The sequence below is a fragment of the Capra hircus genome, chromosome 22 (assembly GCF_001704415.2).
Source record: "Capra hircus breed San Clemente chromosome 22, ASM170441v1, whole genome shotgun sequence".
Classification (NCBI taxonomy): domain Eukaryota; kingdom Metazoa; phylum Chordata; class Mammalia; order Artiodactyla; family Bovidae; genus Capra; species Capra hircus.
In genome coordinates, this window is record NC_030829.1 from 57690275 (window position 1) to 57708955 (window position 18681).

The 18681-nt window shown below is 53.6% G+C and overlaps 1 protein-coding gene across 3 annotated transcripts in view; it reads left to right on the forward strand.

Moving 5' to 3' along the window:
* The window catches only part of GRIP2 (glutamate receptor interacting protein 2), a 44603-nt gene that overhangs the window by 23105 nt on the left and 2817 nt on the right, over positions 1-18681 (forward strand). For 2 of the 3 annotated variants that reach the window (XM_018038426.1, XM_018038427.1), the window contains 9 exons: positions 1859-1925; positions 2024-2169; positions 10979-11123; positions 12054-12193; positions 12800-12979; positions 13914-14088; positions 15796-15901; positions 17063-17206; positions 18156-18302. In XM_018038426.1, the coding sequence (XP_017893915.1) occupies positions 1859-1925; positions 2024-2169; positions 10979-11123; positions 12054-12193; positions 12800-12979; positions 13914-14088; positions 15796-15901; positions 17063-17206; positions 18156-18302 (1250 nt within the window). Of the gene's footprint in view, positions 1-1858; positions 1926-2023; positions 2170-10978; positions 11124-12053; positions 12194-12799; positions 12980-13913; positions 14089-15507; positions 15748-15795; positions 15902-17062; positions 17207-18155; positions 18303-18681 lie in introns of those variants that run through there. The other variant, XM_018038428.1, reaches the window with a different exon arrangement.

The following is an 18681-nucleotide window of genomic DNA, read 5'->3' on the forward strand; positions in this document are numbered from 1 at the left end:
ATGTCCTCAGGCAAGGCTTCTGGAAGCCTAAGTTTTCTTTTCTGCGCAATGAGAGTCTCCTAGCCTATTTAGTAGTCTCCAGGGGTGGTTAAGTGGTTTTGTGAGGCACCAGTCACGTGCCCCAGGTTTGGTTTTCTGTTGCCTCTCTATTCCCAGGGCCCAGGAAAGGCCTGGAACATAGTCAGTGCTTAATTCATGTTTGTCAAAGGGACGAAAGTGAGGGGCTGCAGAATGGAAAGAAGTAGAATACACAAGCAGAAGAACGGTCACAGACCCTCCCCCAGCCCTCATCTCACTCCGGAAAAGCCGAAGTCCTCTGACTTTGTGCGTGCATGCATGCAAAGTCACTTCAGTCATGTCCAACTCTTTGAGACGCTATGGCCTGTAGACCTACCAGACTCCTCTGTCCTTGGGATTCTCCGGGCAAGAATGCTGGAGCGGATGCTGTGCCCATCTCCAGGGGATCTTCCTGACCCAGGGATCAAACCTGCATCCCCTGTGGCTCCTGCATTGCAATTCTTTACTGAGCCCCTGGGGAAGCCCCTTCCCACTTCCTCTCCTGCCGTCTCCCCGTCACACCCGGGAGAAGCAGCTGACCAGAAGGGCTGGTGCTGCAGGTCCTTTCTGCCCCAGCCCCCACAGTCAGTGGTGGTGGAAGCTGGAGCAGCCGAGGGGGAGAAGGTGCTTCCAGCCCAGGGCCACCAGCTGCAGCTGTGCAGGTTGTACATGACGCAAGGCGCCCATTCAAGCTAGACTTAGATTTTTCTGGCATTTTCTCAACAGAGTAGTTAGACAGGGCCCCTTTGTCTCATTTGCAAAGATGCTGTTTGGGCTAGAGGGACCGCTTTACACCTGGTCACTCATGGGAAAACCCATTAACCCCAGTGGATTCTTTCTGCAGGAAAACTCAGCCATCCATTGTCTTAAATCATGTTCCCTGGGAAATAGCCTCTCCCACAAGGAGTGACGTATAGGGGCCTTATTGAGGCAGGCTCTTAGGATCAACACCTGTGGGCAGAGGAGACTGTAGGACCAGGCATTGGGAGGAGCTAGGCTGCGATGTAGTCAATAGAGGGCTCCCCCAGTCTTCTTTGCTGGGGAGGCTGCGGGAGCTGAGGCTTCCCTGGTGGCTCAGACAGTAAAGAATCTGCCTGCCAATTCAGGAGATTTGGGTTCAATCCCAGTATCAGGAAGATCCCCGGGAGAAGGGAATGGCTACCCAGTCTGGTACTCTTGCCTGGAGAATTCCATGGACAGAAGAGCCTAGTAGGCTACAGTCCGTGGGGTCACAAAGAGTCGGACACGACTGAGCGACTAATACTTTCACTTTCTGCGGGAGTTGTCCTGCATAGAGGCTGGGAGCTGAGCCTTGGCACCGCCGAGTGGCCCGGTCGATGGGTGTAGACATTGTTTTGGGTGAGGCTGCTCCCTCAGCTAAAGGCCATTCCCCAGCAGGATCCTGCTGCAGTGTTCGCAGCCAGGGAACTGCAGCAGGCAAGGAAGAACTCAGGTGTTAAGAGTCACTTGGTTCTGGAACCTGGGCCTGTCTGTGTTGCTGGGGACACAGACACCAGCCAAACACAGCCTCTCAGGGAGCTCCATGTGCTGGAGAATGAGCTGAGTGTGGGAGGTGTTGTCCTGCTTCATCTAGTTCATCTCGGATGTCCCTGTGAACTCTGTGGCCTCATCCCCATATTACAGAGGGGAACTGAGGCACAGAGAGGGGAGCTGGTTTGCTCACAGTCCACACAGCCCAGGAGCCATGGGAAGCGGGGCGTGGGGCTCTGAGTCCACACCCAACCCCTGGGCCCCTGAGGCCGAGGTGGCCAAGGATGGGCTTTTGGCTTCTTTCCTCCAGCGGCCAGCAGAAAGCGAGGGGAGCCCCTGGTCATCTCTGACATCAAGAAAGGCAGCGTGGCACACAGGTAGGGGGGCCCCTGGCAGGGCGGGGGGCTGGCCCATGGGGGTGGGCTGAGCGCCTGCATGTGCCCAACTCCTTCATGTCCCCTCCCTGCTCCTGCAGAACCGGCACCCTCGAGCCAGGGGACAAGCTGCTGGCCATTGACAACATCCGCCTGGACAACTGTCCCATGGAGGACGCTGTGCAAATCCTGCGCCAGTGTGAGGACCTGGTGAAGCTAAAGATCCGCAAGGATGAGGACAACTCGGGTGAGGGCCCCAATCCCCACCCGCCCATGCCAATCAGATGGTGCCCAGCTGGCAGTCTGGTGCTCCCTCCAACCAAGGGTGCCACCCAGGGGCTGCGGGTGGAGAGCCCTTGGATGAAGACGTGGGGTGGCCGGGGGGGAAGATGGCAGATGGGTCCCTGTCCCCAGGTCTGGCCTTCTCCAAAGGCCCATGTGAGGTCTGCTAGAGTTTGAGCCAGACTTGGACCCAACAGGCCCTGCCCACAGCTGCTGGGCGCAGATGACTGGGTGTGATGATGAATGGGTGGGGGTAGGGGATGTACCATGGCGTGGGTGGCTGTGAATAAGCTGAGACTGCAAACTCAGGCACACCTGAGGCTGGACAGGTGACAGAGTAAGTGAACTGGGCCGAAGCTGAGAAAAATTATTCAGTCTGCGTGGGCAGAGGAGGAGAGGACTGTGGCCACTGGCGAGAACCTTGTTCAGAAGGGCTGCCACCAACTCCCACCCTGGGCAGGAGGATCACTTGTGGGCAGATTTCAGAGTTTTTAAGAAAACCGGGAAATCTGGTGTCGTCTTATAGTCAATATCATCATCACCATCATTATCCTTGTGGTTCTGCGTGGTATGTGAAATCTTTATTCTAAAAATGCTGGTTCAGTGTTTCTGCTCTTACTGAAATGGCTGTTTGGGTGGAATGAAGCATTGTTGGAAGCAGAAGATGGCCTCACGTGGTGCGATCTGAAGTCCTCCCATGGGGGAAATGGGTGTGTTCATGGCTGAGGGAATGGGTGGGTTAATGACTGGCGGAATGTTTGAATTCATGGCTGAGGAAATAGGTGTATTAATAGCAGGGAACAATGGGTGTATTCATGGCAGAGTGGACGGCTGCTATAATGGCAGAATGAGTGGCTGAATTCATGGCTGGGAGAACGGGTGGATTAAAGGCATGAAGCGACGAGCATAGTGATGGCTGGAGGAACAGTGAAATGAGGCCTGAGAGGAGGGGTGAATTAATGGAGAGGAAATGGGTGGAGAGGTGGGCTAGGGAATGGCTGTGTTAATGGCGTGACAGCATGGGCGAATTAGCACCATGAGAGAATGGGTGAATTAATGACATGAGGGAGGGGTGACTTGATGGCTGAGGGAATGGCGAATTAATGGCTGGGAGGAATAGGTGAGTTAATGATTCAGGGTTTGGGTAAATTAATGATTGATGAAGTGAAGTGAAGTCGCTCAGTCGTGTCCGACTCTTTGCGACCCCATGGACCGTAGCCCACCAGGCTCCTCTGTCCATGGGATTTTCCAGGCAATAGTACTGGAGTGGGTGGCCATTTCCTTCTCCAGGGGATCTTCCCAACCCAGGGATCGAACCCGGGTCTCCCGCATTGTAGACAGACGCTTTACCGTCTGAGCCACCAGGGCAGGCCCGTGGCAGTGCTTGGTGGATTGGCTGAATAAGAGGTGGAGAGGTAGCGGCTGAAGTGAGGGTGACTTCGTGGCTGAAGGAGTGGACCCACTACAGCTTCGGCGATCTGTGGCTGAAGATTGAGATAACAGTGGACTAACGGTTGACTGAATGGGTTTATAAATGACACAGGGAATGAGCGTATTCATGGCATGAGGACGTGGGTGAACTAATCACTAGGAAGTCCGGGTGTTAGGCATTAGGGACTTGGTGTATTAGTGGCTGAGGAAATTTGTGAATTCATGGCTGAGGGATTGACTGAATTAATGGCTAGGGAATGGGTGAATTAATGAATGGGGGAGTGGGGATGTGTGTATTAATGGAGGAATTGGTGTATCACAGGCTGTGGAAATGGCTCAGATAATCACTGAGGAACTGGCTGAGTTAATAGCTGCAGGATTGGTTGAATTAATGACGAAGGCACTGGCTGTGTTAATGGCTGAGGGAATGGGGGAACTAGTCACTTAAGGAATCTCTATTAAAATGAAAGAACTGGCATGTTAGGGCTGATGAAACAGGTGGGATAATGGCCAAGGGATTGACTTAATTAATGGCTGATGGAATGGGGGAATTCATGGCTGAGAGAATACAGGGTTTACTGGCTGAAGAAATAGTTTAATGGCCAAGAGAATGTGTGAAAATGTCTTGGACTGGCTGAATTAATGGGGGAGAGCTTGCACAGGAGAGAGGTGAGTGTGCCTGATGGAATGAATGAATCACCGCTAAGGTAAACGGTGATTTAGTGATGGCAGGGCTGGGTGAACTGGGGGCTTATGACTGAGCTCAGCGGCAGAAAGAATGGGTGACTTAACAACTTAAGTAAATGGGCTAGTGGCTGAGATCATGGGGAACTAATAGTTGAGAGAGCGGTTGAATTAATAGCTGATGGAAAGTTTGTATTAGGCCTGAGGGAACGTGTGAATTGATAGCGTGAGGAAATGGGTATTAATGGCTGAGGGGTTGGTTGGCTGAAGGAATGCCTGAAATACGGCTGAGGGGATGGTTGAATTCATGGATGTAGGGATGTGTGTCCTAATGACGGAGGGAATTCGTGTATCAAAGATTAAGGGAGGCCTCTTGCCTTCGGAGATGGCCCACCCTCTCTATGGAGTGTTTCTGCCAAAGTCACTCGCACTTTTCGAGATGGACCACACCTGGTCCAAGGAATGTGTAACTAAATACATCTACTTCTTACTTGTCAAACAAAAAATAGGCTGAGGGAATGGCTGAATTTATAGCTGAAAGAATGGTTGAGATAATACCTGAGGGAACTGGTGAACATGAGGTTATGAGGAAAATAATGGTGGAGCAAGTGGGTGAAATAATTCCTGAGGGATTGGGCATATCAGGCCTGGCAGAATTGTTGCATTACTGGCTGAAAGTACGGGTGAATGAATGGCTGAGGGAAGGGTGGAATTAGTGGCTGGAGGAATGGGGGGATCAATGGCTTTGGGGATGTGTGATTTAGAGTGGAGGGAATGGGTGAGATCTTTTTATATGGCCTGAGGACATGGCTCTATTGATGGGTGTGGGAACAGATTGATGGCTGAGGGAATGGGTGAATTAGGGCTGAGAGAATGCCTGAATTAATGGCTGATGAGTGGGTGAGTTAATGCATGCGGGTGTGTGGCGTTCTAGATTGAAGGAATTCGTGGATCAAAGACTGTGGGAATGACAGGGAAAATGCCGAGGGACCGCTTGAATTAACGGCTGAGGGAGCGGTGGAGATAACAGCTGGAAGAACGGAAGAACTGATATCATGAGTGCAGCTCAGTCGCTCAGGCGCGTCTGACTCTCTGCGGCCCCATGGACTGCAGCACGCCAGGCCTCCCCGTCCATCACCAACTCCTGGAGGTCACCCAAACTCACATCCATCGAGTCGGTGAGGCCATCCAGCCATCTCATCCTCTGTCGTCCCCTTCTCCTCCTGCCCCCAGTCCCTCCCAGCACCAGAGTCTTTTCCAATGAGTCAGCTCTTCTCATGAGGTGGCCAAAGTACTGGAGTTTCAGCTTTAGCATCATTCCTTCCAATGAACACCCAGGGCTGATCTCCTTCAGAATGGACTGCTTGGATCTCCTTGCAGTTCAAGGGACTCTCAAGAGTCTTCTCCAACACCACAGCTCAAAAGCATCAATTCTTCGGCGCTCAGCTGCTGGGGTCCAGCCCTGGTGGATCCAGGGTAATTCGAAGTGGGGACGGTGTGGCAAGGAAAAACTTATTTATTTGGAAATATAAAAGAGAGATTAGGAAAGAATAGTGTAGTAGGAAAATTTAGTGGAGAAAAGATGCTGAATAACTTGGTTTACATGGAAAACCAATAAAGTTCCAAGACAAGGAAATTGCACCATCTACGTTAGGCCACCGGCGTCCTCTTGAATAGTGGGGAGTGCCCCACCTTGGGCTTACTCTTGTGTGGATTTTAGAAGCCGCGGCAAGTAAGTAGACATGGCGAGCCTCCATGCCCCAGATGGGAATTCAGCCAGGAAAGAGAGTAAAGAAGACACGGGGGAAACCAGTCTTTCCAGTGACTGGCCCATCCTCTATTGTTGGAAAGGCTTTTTATACCTTTTTTTTTGTACATAGAGATCAATGGATTATATAAAATTATGTAGCATCAGCAGCCCTGACTCTTATCAAGACCAGGCTTTTCTCTCTGCATACCTAGTTGTATACACAAGTCTTAGGTGATTTACATCATCTTCTGGCCAGAAGGCCAATTAACATTTTACGGCCCTTTTGTGATAAGAGTTTGTCAACCAGAAGACTTATTTGCCCTAATAATGTTGTTCTTCCCAAAGTCTGGTGCCACGCTCAGAAAGCACTAAGTAAAGTTACATTCTTACATAGCGAAGACACAACAGTTTATAACAATGAAAGAAGTGCAGTGGTTTATAACAAAGAGAAAGTTAATTAACTCAAAAGTCTAGTGTTGCTAACATCAAAACTACTATGTTCCTATTTCTGCATCCCGTTTACGTTGATTAATATCCTCCCAGGTGCCTAAAAGATAAAGGATATGGAGGCCTGGGGGCAAACATTAACTCAACAAACTCTTCACCAAACTAATTCTTAACTCTGAAAGGCTCTATATCTTTAAGGTGTTTTGAGCTTCGTGCCTCTCATGGTTGGGGGCTGTAAACGGTTAGAAAGCCATCAAAGGGGTTGAGCAGAGACATTCTTTTTATATGCAGGAGACTGTTAACTGGAGCTCTGAATTAACTCTTTCGGGGATAGCCCCCTGTTATGTCAGAAGAGTATAGTATAGCAGACAGGAAACAGACAGGTTTTGATTTCGGGGGAAATGCTCAGACGGAGGACCCCTCGAGACCTGACTCACCTTGCCCACCAGGCCTCTCCGCATGACCTTGTCATGGGTGGGATCTCCCGTGCTGGCTCCCAGCACTCAGCCTTCTTCACAGTCCAACTCTCACATCCATACATGCCCACTGGAAAAACCATAGCCTTGACTAGACAGACCTTTCTTGATAAAGTAATGTCGCTGCTTTTGAATATGCTATCTAGGTTGGCCATAACTTTCCTTCCAAGCAGTAAGCGTCTTTTAATTTCATGGCTGCAATCACCATCTGCAGTGATTTTGGAGCCCCCCAAAATAAAGTCTAACCCTTTATTTTCCTCACAGCCGTATGACATCAATTCACCAAGTCCTTCAGCTGTTATTCCAACCATCCCCTCAGCCATTAATACAACCATTCTTTCATCCATTAATATATCCATTCCCTCATGCCATGGATTCGCACATTTCCCCATCACTAATATACCAAACCCTTTGACTGTGTGGATCACAATAATCTATGGAAAATTCTGAAAGAGATGGGAATACCAGACCACCTAACCTGCCTCTTGAGAAACCTATATGCAGGTCAGGAACCAATAGTTAGAACTGGACACGGAACAACAGACTGGTTCCAAATAGGAAAAGAAGTACATCAAGGCTGTATATTGTCACCCTGCTTATTTAACTTCTATGCAGAGTACATCATGAGAAACGCTGGGCTGGAAGAAGCACAAGCTGGAATCAAGATTGCCGGGAGAAATATCAATAATCTCAGATATGCAGATATCACCACCCTTATGGCAGAAAGTGAAGAGGAACTAAAAAGCCTCTTGATGAAAGAGGAGAGCGAAAAAGTTGGCTTAAAGCTCAACATTCAGAAAACTAAGATCATGGCATCCGGTCCCATCACTCCATGGCAAATAGATGGGGAAACAGTGGAAACAGTGGCTGACTTTATTTTGGGGGGCTCCAAAATCACTGCAGATGGTGATTGCAGCGATGAAATTAAGATGCTTACTACTGGAAAGGAAAGTCATGACCAACCTAGACACCATATTGAAAAGCAGAGACATTACTTTGTCAACAAAGGTCCGTCTAGTCAAGGCTATGGTTTTTCCAATGGTCATGTATGGATGTGAGAGTTGGACTATAAAGAAAGCTGAGTGCCAAAGAATTGATGCTTTTGAACTGTGGTGCTGGAGAAGACTCGAGAGTCCCTTGGACTGCAAGGAGATTGAACCAGTCCATCCTAAAGGAAATCAGTCCTGAATATTCATTGGAAAGACTGATGCTGAAGCTGAAACTCCAATACTTTGGCCACCTGATGCAAAGAGCTGACTCATTTGCAAAGACCCTGATGCTGGGAAAGATTGAGGGCAGGAGGAAAAGGGGATGACAGAGGATAAGATGGTTGGATGGCTCACCAACTCAATGGACATGGGTTTGGGTGAACTCCGAGAGTTGGTGATGGACAGGGAGGCCTGGCGTGCTGCAGTTCATGGGGTCGCAAAGAGTTGGACATGACTGAGTAACTGAACTGAACTGATACAGGTAAATTCATGGCTGAGGGTATAAATGAATGACTGAGGCAATGAGTGAATTAAATTAGCTGAGTTAATAACTGAGGAATTCCTGATTTAATAGCTGAGGGAATGGGTGAATTAATGGAGGCACTTGACTCCGTTAATGACTGAGGAAATGGTGTATTGAAGGCTGAGGGAATGGCTGAATTAGGTGCTGATGCCTGGAAAATCCCAGGGATGGAGGAGCCTGGTGGCCTGCAGACCATGGGGTCGCTAAGAGTCGGACACGACTGAGCGACTTCACTTTCACTTTTCACTTTCATGCATTGGAGAAGGAAATGGCAACCCACTCCAGTGTTCTTGCCTGGAGAATCCCAGGGACTGGGGAGCCTGGTGGGCTGCCGTCTCTGGGGTCGCACAGAGTCGGACACGACTGATGTGACTTAGCATCAGCAGCAGAATGAGTGTATTGTGGCCGAAGGAAGAGGTCCAGTCATTTTTGTGGGAAAAGGTGAATTAATGGCTGAGCAACTGGGTACACTTGTCGCTAAGTGGATGAGTGTATTAAAGCCGGGGGAACTGGTGTATTAATGTTTGAAGGTGTAGCGAGCTAATGGCTGACTGGGTGAATTCATGGCTCAGTTCCTGGCTGAGTTAGCAGCTGAAGGAATGCCTGATTTAATAGCTAAGGAAAAGGGTGAGTTACTGGAGGCATGATGGGTGAATTAATGGCCGTAGGAATTGTATATTAATGACTGAGGGAATGGTGTATTCAAGGCTGCGGGAGTGGGTGAACTAACGGGTGTGGAATGGATTAATTAATGGCTGAGGGAGGGAAAAGGGAAACTGAAGTCGCTCAGTCGTGTCCAACTCTTTGCGATCCCATGGACTGTAGCCTACCGGCTCCTCCGTCCATGGGATGTTCCGGGCAAAGGTTCTGGAGTGGCGTGCCATTTCCTGCTCCAGAGGATCTTCCTGACCCAGGGATCGGACCCAGATCTGCCTGCATTGCCGTCAGACGCTTTATCCTCTGAGCCACTAGGGAACTGAGGGAGAGGCTGAACTAATTCCGAAGAGAATCAGTAAATTAATGGCTGAGGATATGGGAGAACTAACCTCTGAGCGCATGGGTATGTTAGGCATGAAAGAATTGGTGTATTAGTGATGGAGGCAATGGGTGATAATGGCTGAGGGAAGAGTTGGATTAACAGCAGATAAACAGGGGCTGAAACAGGGGCTTCTCTGGTGGCTCAGATGGGAAAGCACTGGCCTGCAACGTGGGAGACCTGGGTTCAGTCCCTGGGTCGGGATGATCCCCTGGAGAAGTGCATGGCAACCCACTCCAGTATTCTTGTCTGGAGAATCCCATGGACAGAGGAGCCTGGCGGGCTACACTTCACAGCGCCTCAAATGTCGACACGACTGAGTGAAACAGTAGCTGAGGGATTGGCTGAATTACGGGCTCCGGGAATGGGTGATTTAATGTCTCAGTGGATAGGTGAATGGATATTTGAGGATACGGGGAAGTAATTCCTAAGGGAATCAGTGAATTAATGGCTGGGGAATGGATGAATGAGTAGCTGCGGGAATTGGTATGTTAGCAGCTGGAAGAATGGGTGAACGCATGTGTAAGAAAAGGCTGAGTTTAGTGGTGGAGAGAACGGATGCATTAGTAGCAGAGGAAATTTGTCAGTTAAAGCTGAGAGAATGCGTGAACTAAATGCAGGATCTATGGGTGTATTTGAGGATGAGAGAATGGGTATGTTAATGGATGAAACAATGGCTGCAGCAAATGGCCGAGGCAGAGGGTGCGCTGATGGCTGAGTGAATGGGTGTAGTCGAATCTCAGGGAATGGGTGAGCTAACGCCTTAGGAGATGGGAGGATGGGGCTGACCAAATGGGTAAACTAATGCCTGAGGGGATGGCTCCATTAGTGGCTGAGGGGGTCGGGGATTTAAAGGTTGAGGGGATGGGTGGAACCATGGCATGAGGTTATGGGTATATTAATGGAATGAGTGAATGGATGAATTCCTGGTGAACTAATGGTAAATGGTATGGGTGAATGAATGACCGAGGGGATGGGTGATCAGTAGCTACAAGATGGGTTAATTAATGGCTGAGGAAATCGGTGAATTAATAGCTGAGGGAATTTGTGTATTGGGGCTGAGAGAATAGGTGTAATAATGCTATGAGGGACTTGAATTAATGGCTGAGGGAATGTTTGAAATTATGCTTGAATTAATGGCTGAGAGAATGGCTGAGTTAACACAAGGAAAGACTGAAGGACTAGGTGTGTTAAGGGAGTAAGGGGATGAGAGTATTAGTGACCGAGGGAGTGTGTGTATTAAGGGCAGATGAATTGGCTGTATTAGTGGTTTAGGGAACGGGTAACTTTATTTTGACTGAGGGAGTAGGGGTGTATTAATGGAAGCGTATGATGAGTGTGGTGCATTAGAGCTTTGTGGGGTTCTCGGCGTGCCCATTCCTATGCCCCAGCCCCCGATACATGCCCCCAACCTCTGATGCATACCCACCCTCCACAGATGAACAGGAGACCACAGGTGCCATCAGCTACACGGTGGAGCTGAAACGCTATGGGGGCCCCCTGGGCATCACCATCTCAGGCACAGAGGAGCCTTTCGATCCCATCGTCATCTCGGGCCTCACCAAGCGTGGCCTGGCTGAGAGGTAAGCCAGGGCTCTGTGGGCACACACGGGTGAGCCAGGGACCCCATTGGGCAGGAGCTGAGCTTTGGGGTCAGTCAAAACTGGCTCTTAGCTTTGTTCCAGTATCAATGGTCTGGGACCTGTCCTATCCCTCTCTGAACCTCAGTTCCTTAGATGGGGGCTAGCCCCTGGCAGCCATCCCGATTTCAGGTAAGTGCTGGATAAATCCCTCCCAGGCAGCTCAGTGGGTAAAGAATCTGCCTGCAATCCAGGAGACGCAGGATGCCATCCAACCATCTCACTCTCTGTCGTCCCCTTCTCCTCCTGCCCTCAGTCTTTCCCAGCATCAGGGTCTTTTCAGATGAGTCAGCTCTTCGCATCAGGTGACCAAAGTATTGGAGTTTCAGCTTCAGCATCAGTCCTTCCAATGAATATTCAGGACTGATTTCCTTTAGGATGGACAACTTGAATCTCCTTGCAGTCAGGGGACTCTCAAGAGTCTTCTCCAACACCACAGTTCAAAAGCATCAATTCTCCAGCGCTCAGCTTGAAAAGACCACATTAGTATTTGGTAGCTAGTTTCTTGCCTGGAGAATCCCATGGACGGAGGAGCTTGGTGGGCTACAGTCCACAGGTCACAAAGAGTCGAACACGACTGAGTGACTTTTCACTTTCACTTCACAAGTGGCCTTGCAAACATCCTCAGAATTCATGCTGAACACTGGTTCCAGAACCTCACTTTGGAGTTGAGCAGGAACAGTCCCCTCCCAGATGAAAGACTCGACGCCTCTATTAACACAATCACACTGGCTTTTCTTTTTTTAATCCCCCACAGGTGGGTTTACCTGGGGTCATCCAGGCTTGTGCTTTGGGTTTCCTGAGTTCCCGGAGGGCAGGCCCCCCCACTTCAAGTCCCTAACTCCCGTCCTCTACCCTGTGCCCCCTCCCCAGGACTGGCGCCATCCACGTCGGGGACCGTATCCTGGCCATCAACAGCGTTAGCCTCAAGGGCCGGCCACTGAGCGAGGCCATCCACCTTCTGCAGGTGGCTGGCGAGACCGTCACCCTGAAGATCAAGAAGCAGCTAGACCGTGAGCCTCACCCCGCACCCTGGGGGCCGTCCAGCCCACCTAGGGAGAGAGATCCCTGGGGCACTGTGGCCCGCTTCAAGGTCCCAGCCTCATAAGATGGCTGCTCACCCCGTGGAGGTGGGAGGGTCCCGGGGACAATGAGCCGCCGAGGCTCGGAGTGATGCGCCCGAGGTCACACAGCCACTGTGCAGCTCTCTGGGCCTGAGCCATGCTCTTCATCACCTCCCGCCTCGGCCTCCTGCCTCTTAAGGAGCCTGCTTGTTTTCCCTTGCGGCTGTCACTTATACGTCCCTCAGTTTCCCCTGTGTTTATCCCCCGTGCTTTGGTAGGGAGTGGACACGAGTCCAGACTTTGGGGCTCTCCTTTGAATCTGGGCTCCGCAGTTGCCCAACATGTGACCTTGGGTGTGTGGTGCAGCTTTCCTAAAGCCTCACTGTTCCCATCTGTGAAATGGGTGTGCCCACCAGCCTGCCTCCCACCTCACATGTCCACTTGGTCACCCAGGGGCCTGTGATTCCCCAAACCAGGCCGAAGCAGAGAAACAGACGGACATCTCTGTCTCCAAGGTCAGAAGCCAGTGGCGGTGACACCCGCTCTTCCTCCCAGGCCCCCTCACACCCCGCAAGTCGGGCAGCCTCAGTGAAGCCAGTGATGCGGATGAAGACCCGCCAGAGGCGCTGAAAGGTGGTCGGCTGGCAGCCCGATCCTCGCCCACCGTGCCCAGCGTGGACAGCGCCGTGGAGTCCTGGGGCAGCTCGGCCACAGAGGGTGGCTTTGGGGGCCCAGGTAACGCCTCGGGCCCCTGGACAAGCACGGTACTGTCTCTGGGCCTTTGCAGGGCCGTGCCCTCCCCCTGCCCCGCCTCCTTGCTCCTCTGCTGGCTCCATCCCTTAGGGACACTTCCTCATGGCAGAGCTGATCGGGCCCGGTCAGCCATTCTGACGGCCCCTCACCCTCAGAGCGGGGACCGCAGGCCTTCCTGGACTTTGATTGGCATCCGTGGCACAAAGCTGCCCATTCAGATCTCCCCCGTGAGGCTTGAGACTAAGGGGTCTGGCTTCTGCCTCCTCCCTTCCCAGCCCAGTGGCTGGGACGCAGCAAGTGTTCAGTGCTGATTGTAACCCATCAAAGACAGGAAGGCAGAAAGCCCCCTGCTACCCCTCCTATGAGACCCACTTGGGAGGCCACCCCCCAGGACATGTGCCCCCCTGCCCACTGCAAGTGGAGACCCATGGGCGGCCTTGGGGGACGTCTGAATCTTGTGATCTCTGTGACCCAGAACTGCAGGGGACTCCCCAAGGCCCAGCTCAGGGAGAAGTGGGATGAGGCCTCGAGGTAGTCTCAGGGGCTGTTGGCCCTGGTCACCCCTCACTGCGTGTCTGCCTGCTCTGTTTGAGCTTCCCCATCTGCAGCCCTGGGTCAGCGTCACCCCACAGGGCAGGACCTTCAGGGCAGGGGGAAGGGGATGGTCAAGAGTGGACCCCTTCTCAGGCAAGGCTTGGCCACGCTGAGCCCCATGGAGCTGGGACAGGGTCCTGGAGGTCTGGCATTCACTCTGCTGATGGTCACGGGGTTCTAGGGTAGGAGCCTGGGTGGTCCAGCAAGCCCAGAGGGAAAGACCTCTCCCAGGCCACCCCGCTAGGCTGGAGGTGGGGCAGGAAGGAGGGCCAGCGGGGCACATGGAGAGGATGTTCGACGCCCTCTCTCTCCCCCCGGCCAGGTTCCTACACTCCACAGGCGGCAGCTCGGGCCGTGACCCCTCAGGAGTGGCGGTCCAGCCGGCTGAGAAGCAGTCCCCCCCTGACCGAGCCCCGGAGGACGAGCTATACCCCAGGCCCTGCCAATGAGAGCTTCCCCGAGGAGGAGGAGGAGGAGGACTGGGAGCCGCCCACTAGGTCTGTGGAGGGTGGGGGGCACCCCAGGGGAGGAGGCAGGCTTGGCCTCTCGGCTGGGATGGGCTTAGGGAGCTGGTCCCTGTGCCTGGGCAGTGGGTGTGATGGATGAGTCTTGTGTGGCCCCCAGGAGAGGCACCTCCCGGGGGAGGAGAGCAAGTGTGGAGCAGAGCTGTCTCCATTTCAGGAGGCCCAGGTGGGGGGCAGGGAGGCAGCCTGGTTGACTCCCCTACCCCACTCCATGTCTGGCGATCCGCTCTTCTCAGAACCTGAGATGTTGAATCTGGACCCTCCCGACTTGGCCCAGATGGTAGTGGCCCCCCGGGGTGGCTGTGGTCACGAGCGCCAGCCCTGGGCCGTGGGTGTGATGGTGTTTGTGGCAGCATCTTCGGGGGAATTCAGCTGCCCACTGCTCCTGTGAGGAGCGATCCCAGGGAGTCCCAGCTGCCCTCTTCCCACCTCCGTGCTTTCCACCCGGCCGTGCCTGCTGCCGAGAGTGCCATCCCCTCCCCTTTCTGGGCCGACGCCTGCTCATCCATCAGACCAGGCTCAAGGTCCCCTGCCCACGGCAGGCTTCCCTGAGTCTCATAAGGAAGAGGCCTGCGTCCCTCTGCTGAAACCCATGGCCGTGCACATGAGCCTGCTGGTAGCTCTGGCCACCTTGGGTCTCCCTGTTAATGACCTGGCTGTCGAGTCTTCTACGTGGCACCGCTAACTCAGCCTGGCACCCGGTAGCTTCATGCACACACGCCGTGAGACTAGGGCCCTCACCTTAGTCCACTCCATGGCCCTGCACCCAGGAGAGGGCCTGGCTCGGCGCGCCTGTAGCTTGGACCTGCTCCCAGGAGAGGGCCTGGCTCGGCGCGCCTGTAGCTTGGACCTGCTCCCAGGAGAGGGCCTGGCTCGGTGCGCCTGTAGCATGGACTTGAACGCAGCGCACGGCCTTCAGTCTCCGTCTTCTCATCTCTGAAATGGGAAGGCAAGGGGGCCGCCCCTTTTGTATCATCGTCCTGGCGGCTCCCCAGGAGATGAAAGCCTGGGTGCCTTCCGGAGAGAGAGAGAGTGCTTTGCACACCACGGCACACTTGATAACGGCTGGGGCTGTGTCGATAGCGAAGGGTGTTGCAGGCAGTGAAACAGGAAACAGGCTTGTTGAGTTCTGATGGGGCCCGAGTCTAGAGCCGAGAAGGGGCCTGACCTCCTGTGATAGAAATCGTGGGGGTGGCCCTTTCCCCAGCCCAGACCCTCCATCCTCATCCGTCCGTGTCCACACCGGCTCCAGCTGCGTCTGTCACTGTCCTGTGACGCTTTGTGTCTGGGCGGGGAGGGGAGGCCAGGGGCTGTCCTCCAGGGCTGCACCATGGATCTCCTCTCTTGTCTGTCTCTCTGTCCGTCTGTCTGTCCGTCTGTCTCTCTCCCCAGGCGTCCTGTGTCACCGCTCTCCGCCCCGTCTCATCTGCCCCCGTTCTAGCCGCTCACCGCCAGTCCCGGTGGCCCCTCACTGCGTCTCCCCCCCATTCTGTGTCACCAGCCACTGCCCTGGGGCCCCAGCACTGCCGCCGAGGACACCTGCCTTCCAGCCCGCCCGCCTGCCCACCCTCTGGCCCCCCCTGAGCCCAGCGCAGGGTCCCCAGGGCCTGGAAGACGCCTCAGACCCCTGCCCGCCCGCCCGCCCCTGGGAGTTGACGCTCTCTGGTTCCTACGTTGCAGCCCAGCCCCTGGCCCCGGCCGCGAGGAGGGCTTCTGGCGCACGTTTGGGGAGGCCCTCGAAGACCTGGAGTCGTGCGGTCAGTCGGAGCTGCTGAGGGAGCTGGAGGTGCGTGTGCCCGTGGGAGGCAGCACGGTGGTGGCACTGTGCTCCCGTGCAGTGTGTGTGAATGCACGCACTGGCCTCTTCCGGGGGAGGGCGCTGCACACGCACACGATGGGCACACGTGCGACCGGGCATGTGCAGCTGCGAGCATGTTTGGAGCATGTGTGTGCACGCGTGTAAGCATGCTAAGGCATGCACAGTGCAGCATGTTGTCGCAACGTGTGTCCGGGTGTGCACATGTCGATGCAGAAGGGCAGGGGTGTGTGTGTGGTGTGTGTGTGTGTGTGTGTGTGTGTGCAGAACAGTGGTGTGACATGGCTGTGAGCCTGCCCAGGGGAAGCTTCTGGATGTCAGCATCGGTAACAGCAGGCAGTGCGGGGCTGGGAGGTGAGCGTGGCTGCAGTGAGGTCTGCGTCCCCCATGCTGGGGCAGGCTGCCAGGGAGACGCAGGCGGGGTCCTCACGGGTCGCTCCTGGAGCGCCTGCCCGCTCCGAGATCAGTGATCTGCACTGTGTCTGTGCTTCGTGCCGTGCTTTTGCTCCTTGGATTTCTGACTGAGCTTTGTTTGCTGTTAGTCTTGCCAGGTGCTTGGCTCCTCAGTCAAGTCTCAGGCTTACGCATTCTCGCTCTCGCTCCATTGGTGTTTTTCTGCCCCTTTTGCGCGTTTCGCTTCCATATCCCCTTCCTTCTACTTTGCTTGTGTTTTAAGTCCTGATACTTTTCCTGGTTTCTCAACTCCTTAATTTTCAGCCTTTCTTGCTTCCTAACGTTTAAAGATACGGATTTACCTGTAAGCCCTTGCTTGACTGCATCCCATAAACTTTAAGTTGTGGTACTTTTAAGGTCTATTCAATTCCTAATATTTAAAAAATTTCCATTGTGATTTCTACTGAAGCCCTTTAATTACACTTCTAGAAGTGAGGTGTTTGGTTTTGGAACTGCATATATTTGGTTTCATTTTTTGATGCCAACTTTAAAACCCGTTCACACTGGGTTGGGAAAGTGCATTCAGTTTGATCCTAACTCTTGGGAGTGTTTGTAAGACTTCTTTCTTGGTGGCCAAGGATGTGATCAGCTTTAGTAACTGTTTCGGATACGCTTGCCAAAGTTTGCTGATGGCAGACAGAGCGGGAAGCGTCTGAGTGGAGGGCTGTGTCCCCTCAGGCATCCATCATGACAGGCACCGTGCAGAGCGTGGCCCCGGAGGGCAGGCCCGGCCATGGGCCCTGGAGGAGGAGCCGGGAGCTACGAGCCTCCCCTGAAGAGACACAGGAGCTGCTGCTGCCCACGCCCGTGGAGGTGCACAGGGTGGGTGCTGAGGCTCGGGGTGCGCGGGGGGCCAGGGTGCATGTCCTGATGCGGCCCAGCTGGACCCCACTCCTCTCCAGGCTTCATTCTCCTCCACCAGTAACACACAAGATTAGGTAGAAGGGAGAGTTTTCCCCAACTCCTGCCACACACACACACACACACACATACACACACACACTTGTGATGCTTTTCTTTAAGTGGACTCACTTTTATCCCACTTAAGTGATTGTGTGTGTGAGTATACACAATATGTAAGCTTGTCGTGTGTGTGTATATATATGTGTGGCAGTGGTGGTTTAATCGCTCAGTCGAGTCCAACTCTCTATGACCCCATGGACTGTAGCCCGCCAGGCTTCTCTGTCCGTGGCATTCTCCAGGAAAGAGTACTGGAGTGGGTTGCCACTTCCTATTCCAGGGGATCTTCCCGACCCAGGGATCGAAACAGCGTCTCTTGCGTCCCCTGCATTGGCAGGTGGATTCATTACCACTAGCGTCTCCAGGGAAGCCCATATCTGTGTATGCGTGCATGTATATCACTACTTAAAGGAAAGGCCAGCCTTTCTGTCAACTAGGCTACAGTCTAGGAAAATAAAATACGCAGGAGGAAAGAGACCTCTCGCCCCATAATCGCCTTCAGAGGGTTCTGAGCTCTTTGGTGGGCAGGGCGATGGGAAGTGTCAGAGGCTGGGAGTGCACATGGCACCCTGTGGAGACGCTGTTCTGGTGTGGAAGTGGGAAGACTGGAAAGGAGTGTAAGGGAACTCTGTTCCTGTGGCTTCCGCGGTGACTGAGTGCTGCACACTGAGGGGCCCCAGAGGTTTGGGGGGCATCCAGGTGGGCTGGGGCTGAGTCCGAGAGGCATCCGATGCCAGCCCAAGGGACTCGGGCACCTGTGGGATGCTGGGGGAAGGTCAGGGCTCCAGAGGCCCCCTCCTCCGGCTCCCAGGTGACGCTGCACAAGGACCCCGTGCGGAGTGACTTCGGTTTCAGCGTCTCCGACGGCCTCCTGGAAAAGGGCGTCTACGTCCACAGCGTGCGCCCTGATGGGCCAGCCCAGCGTGGGGGTCTCCGGCCCTTTGACCGGGTTCTCCAGGTAACACCGGGGTTGGGGTACCTTTGATGGAGTAGTCTTCCCTAGCCCCAGGACGGGGAGAAAGCCCAACGTCTACCCTGGCTGAGTGGCCTTGGGCAGGTGGCTTCCCATCTCTGAGAGCCAGCTGCTTCATCTGAGAGAAGGGGCTGACCGCACAGTTATATCAGTGGGGTTAGGCTAAGTTATGCTGCGGTAACAAACAAGCCCACATCCCAGTGGTTTTTAAGTACTGCTTGCCTGAAATATTTCTATTTTCGTTTTGGCTGTGCTCGCTGTTGGTGGCTGTGCTCAGGCTTTCCCTAGTGGGGGCACATGGACTTCTCACTGCCATGGCTTCTCTCGTTGCAGAGCCCAGGCTGTAGGATATGCTGGTGGCTTC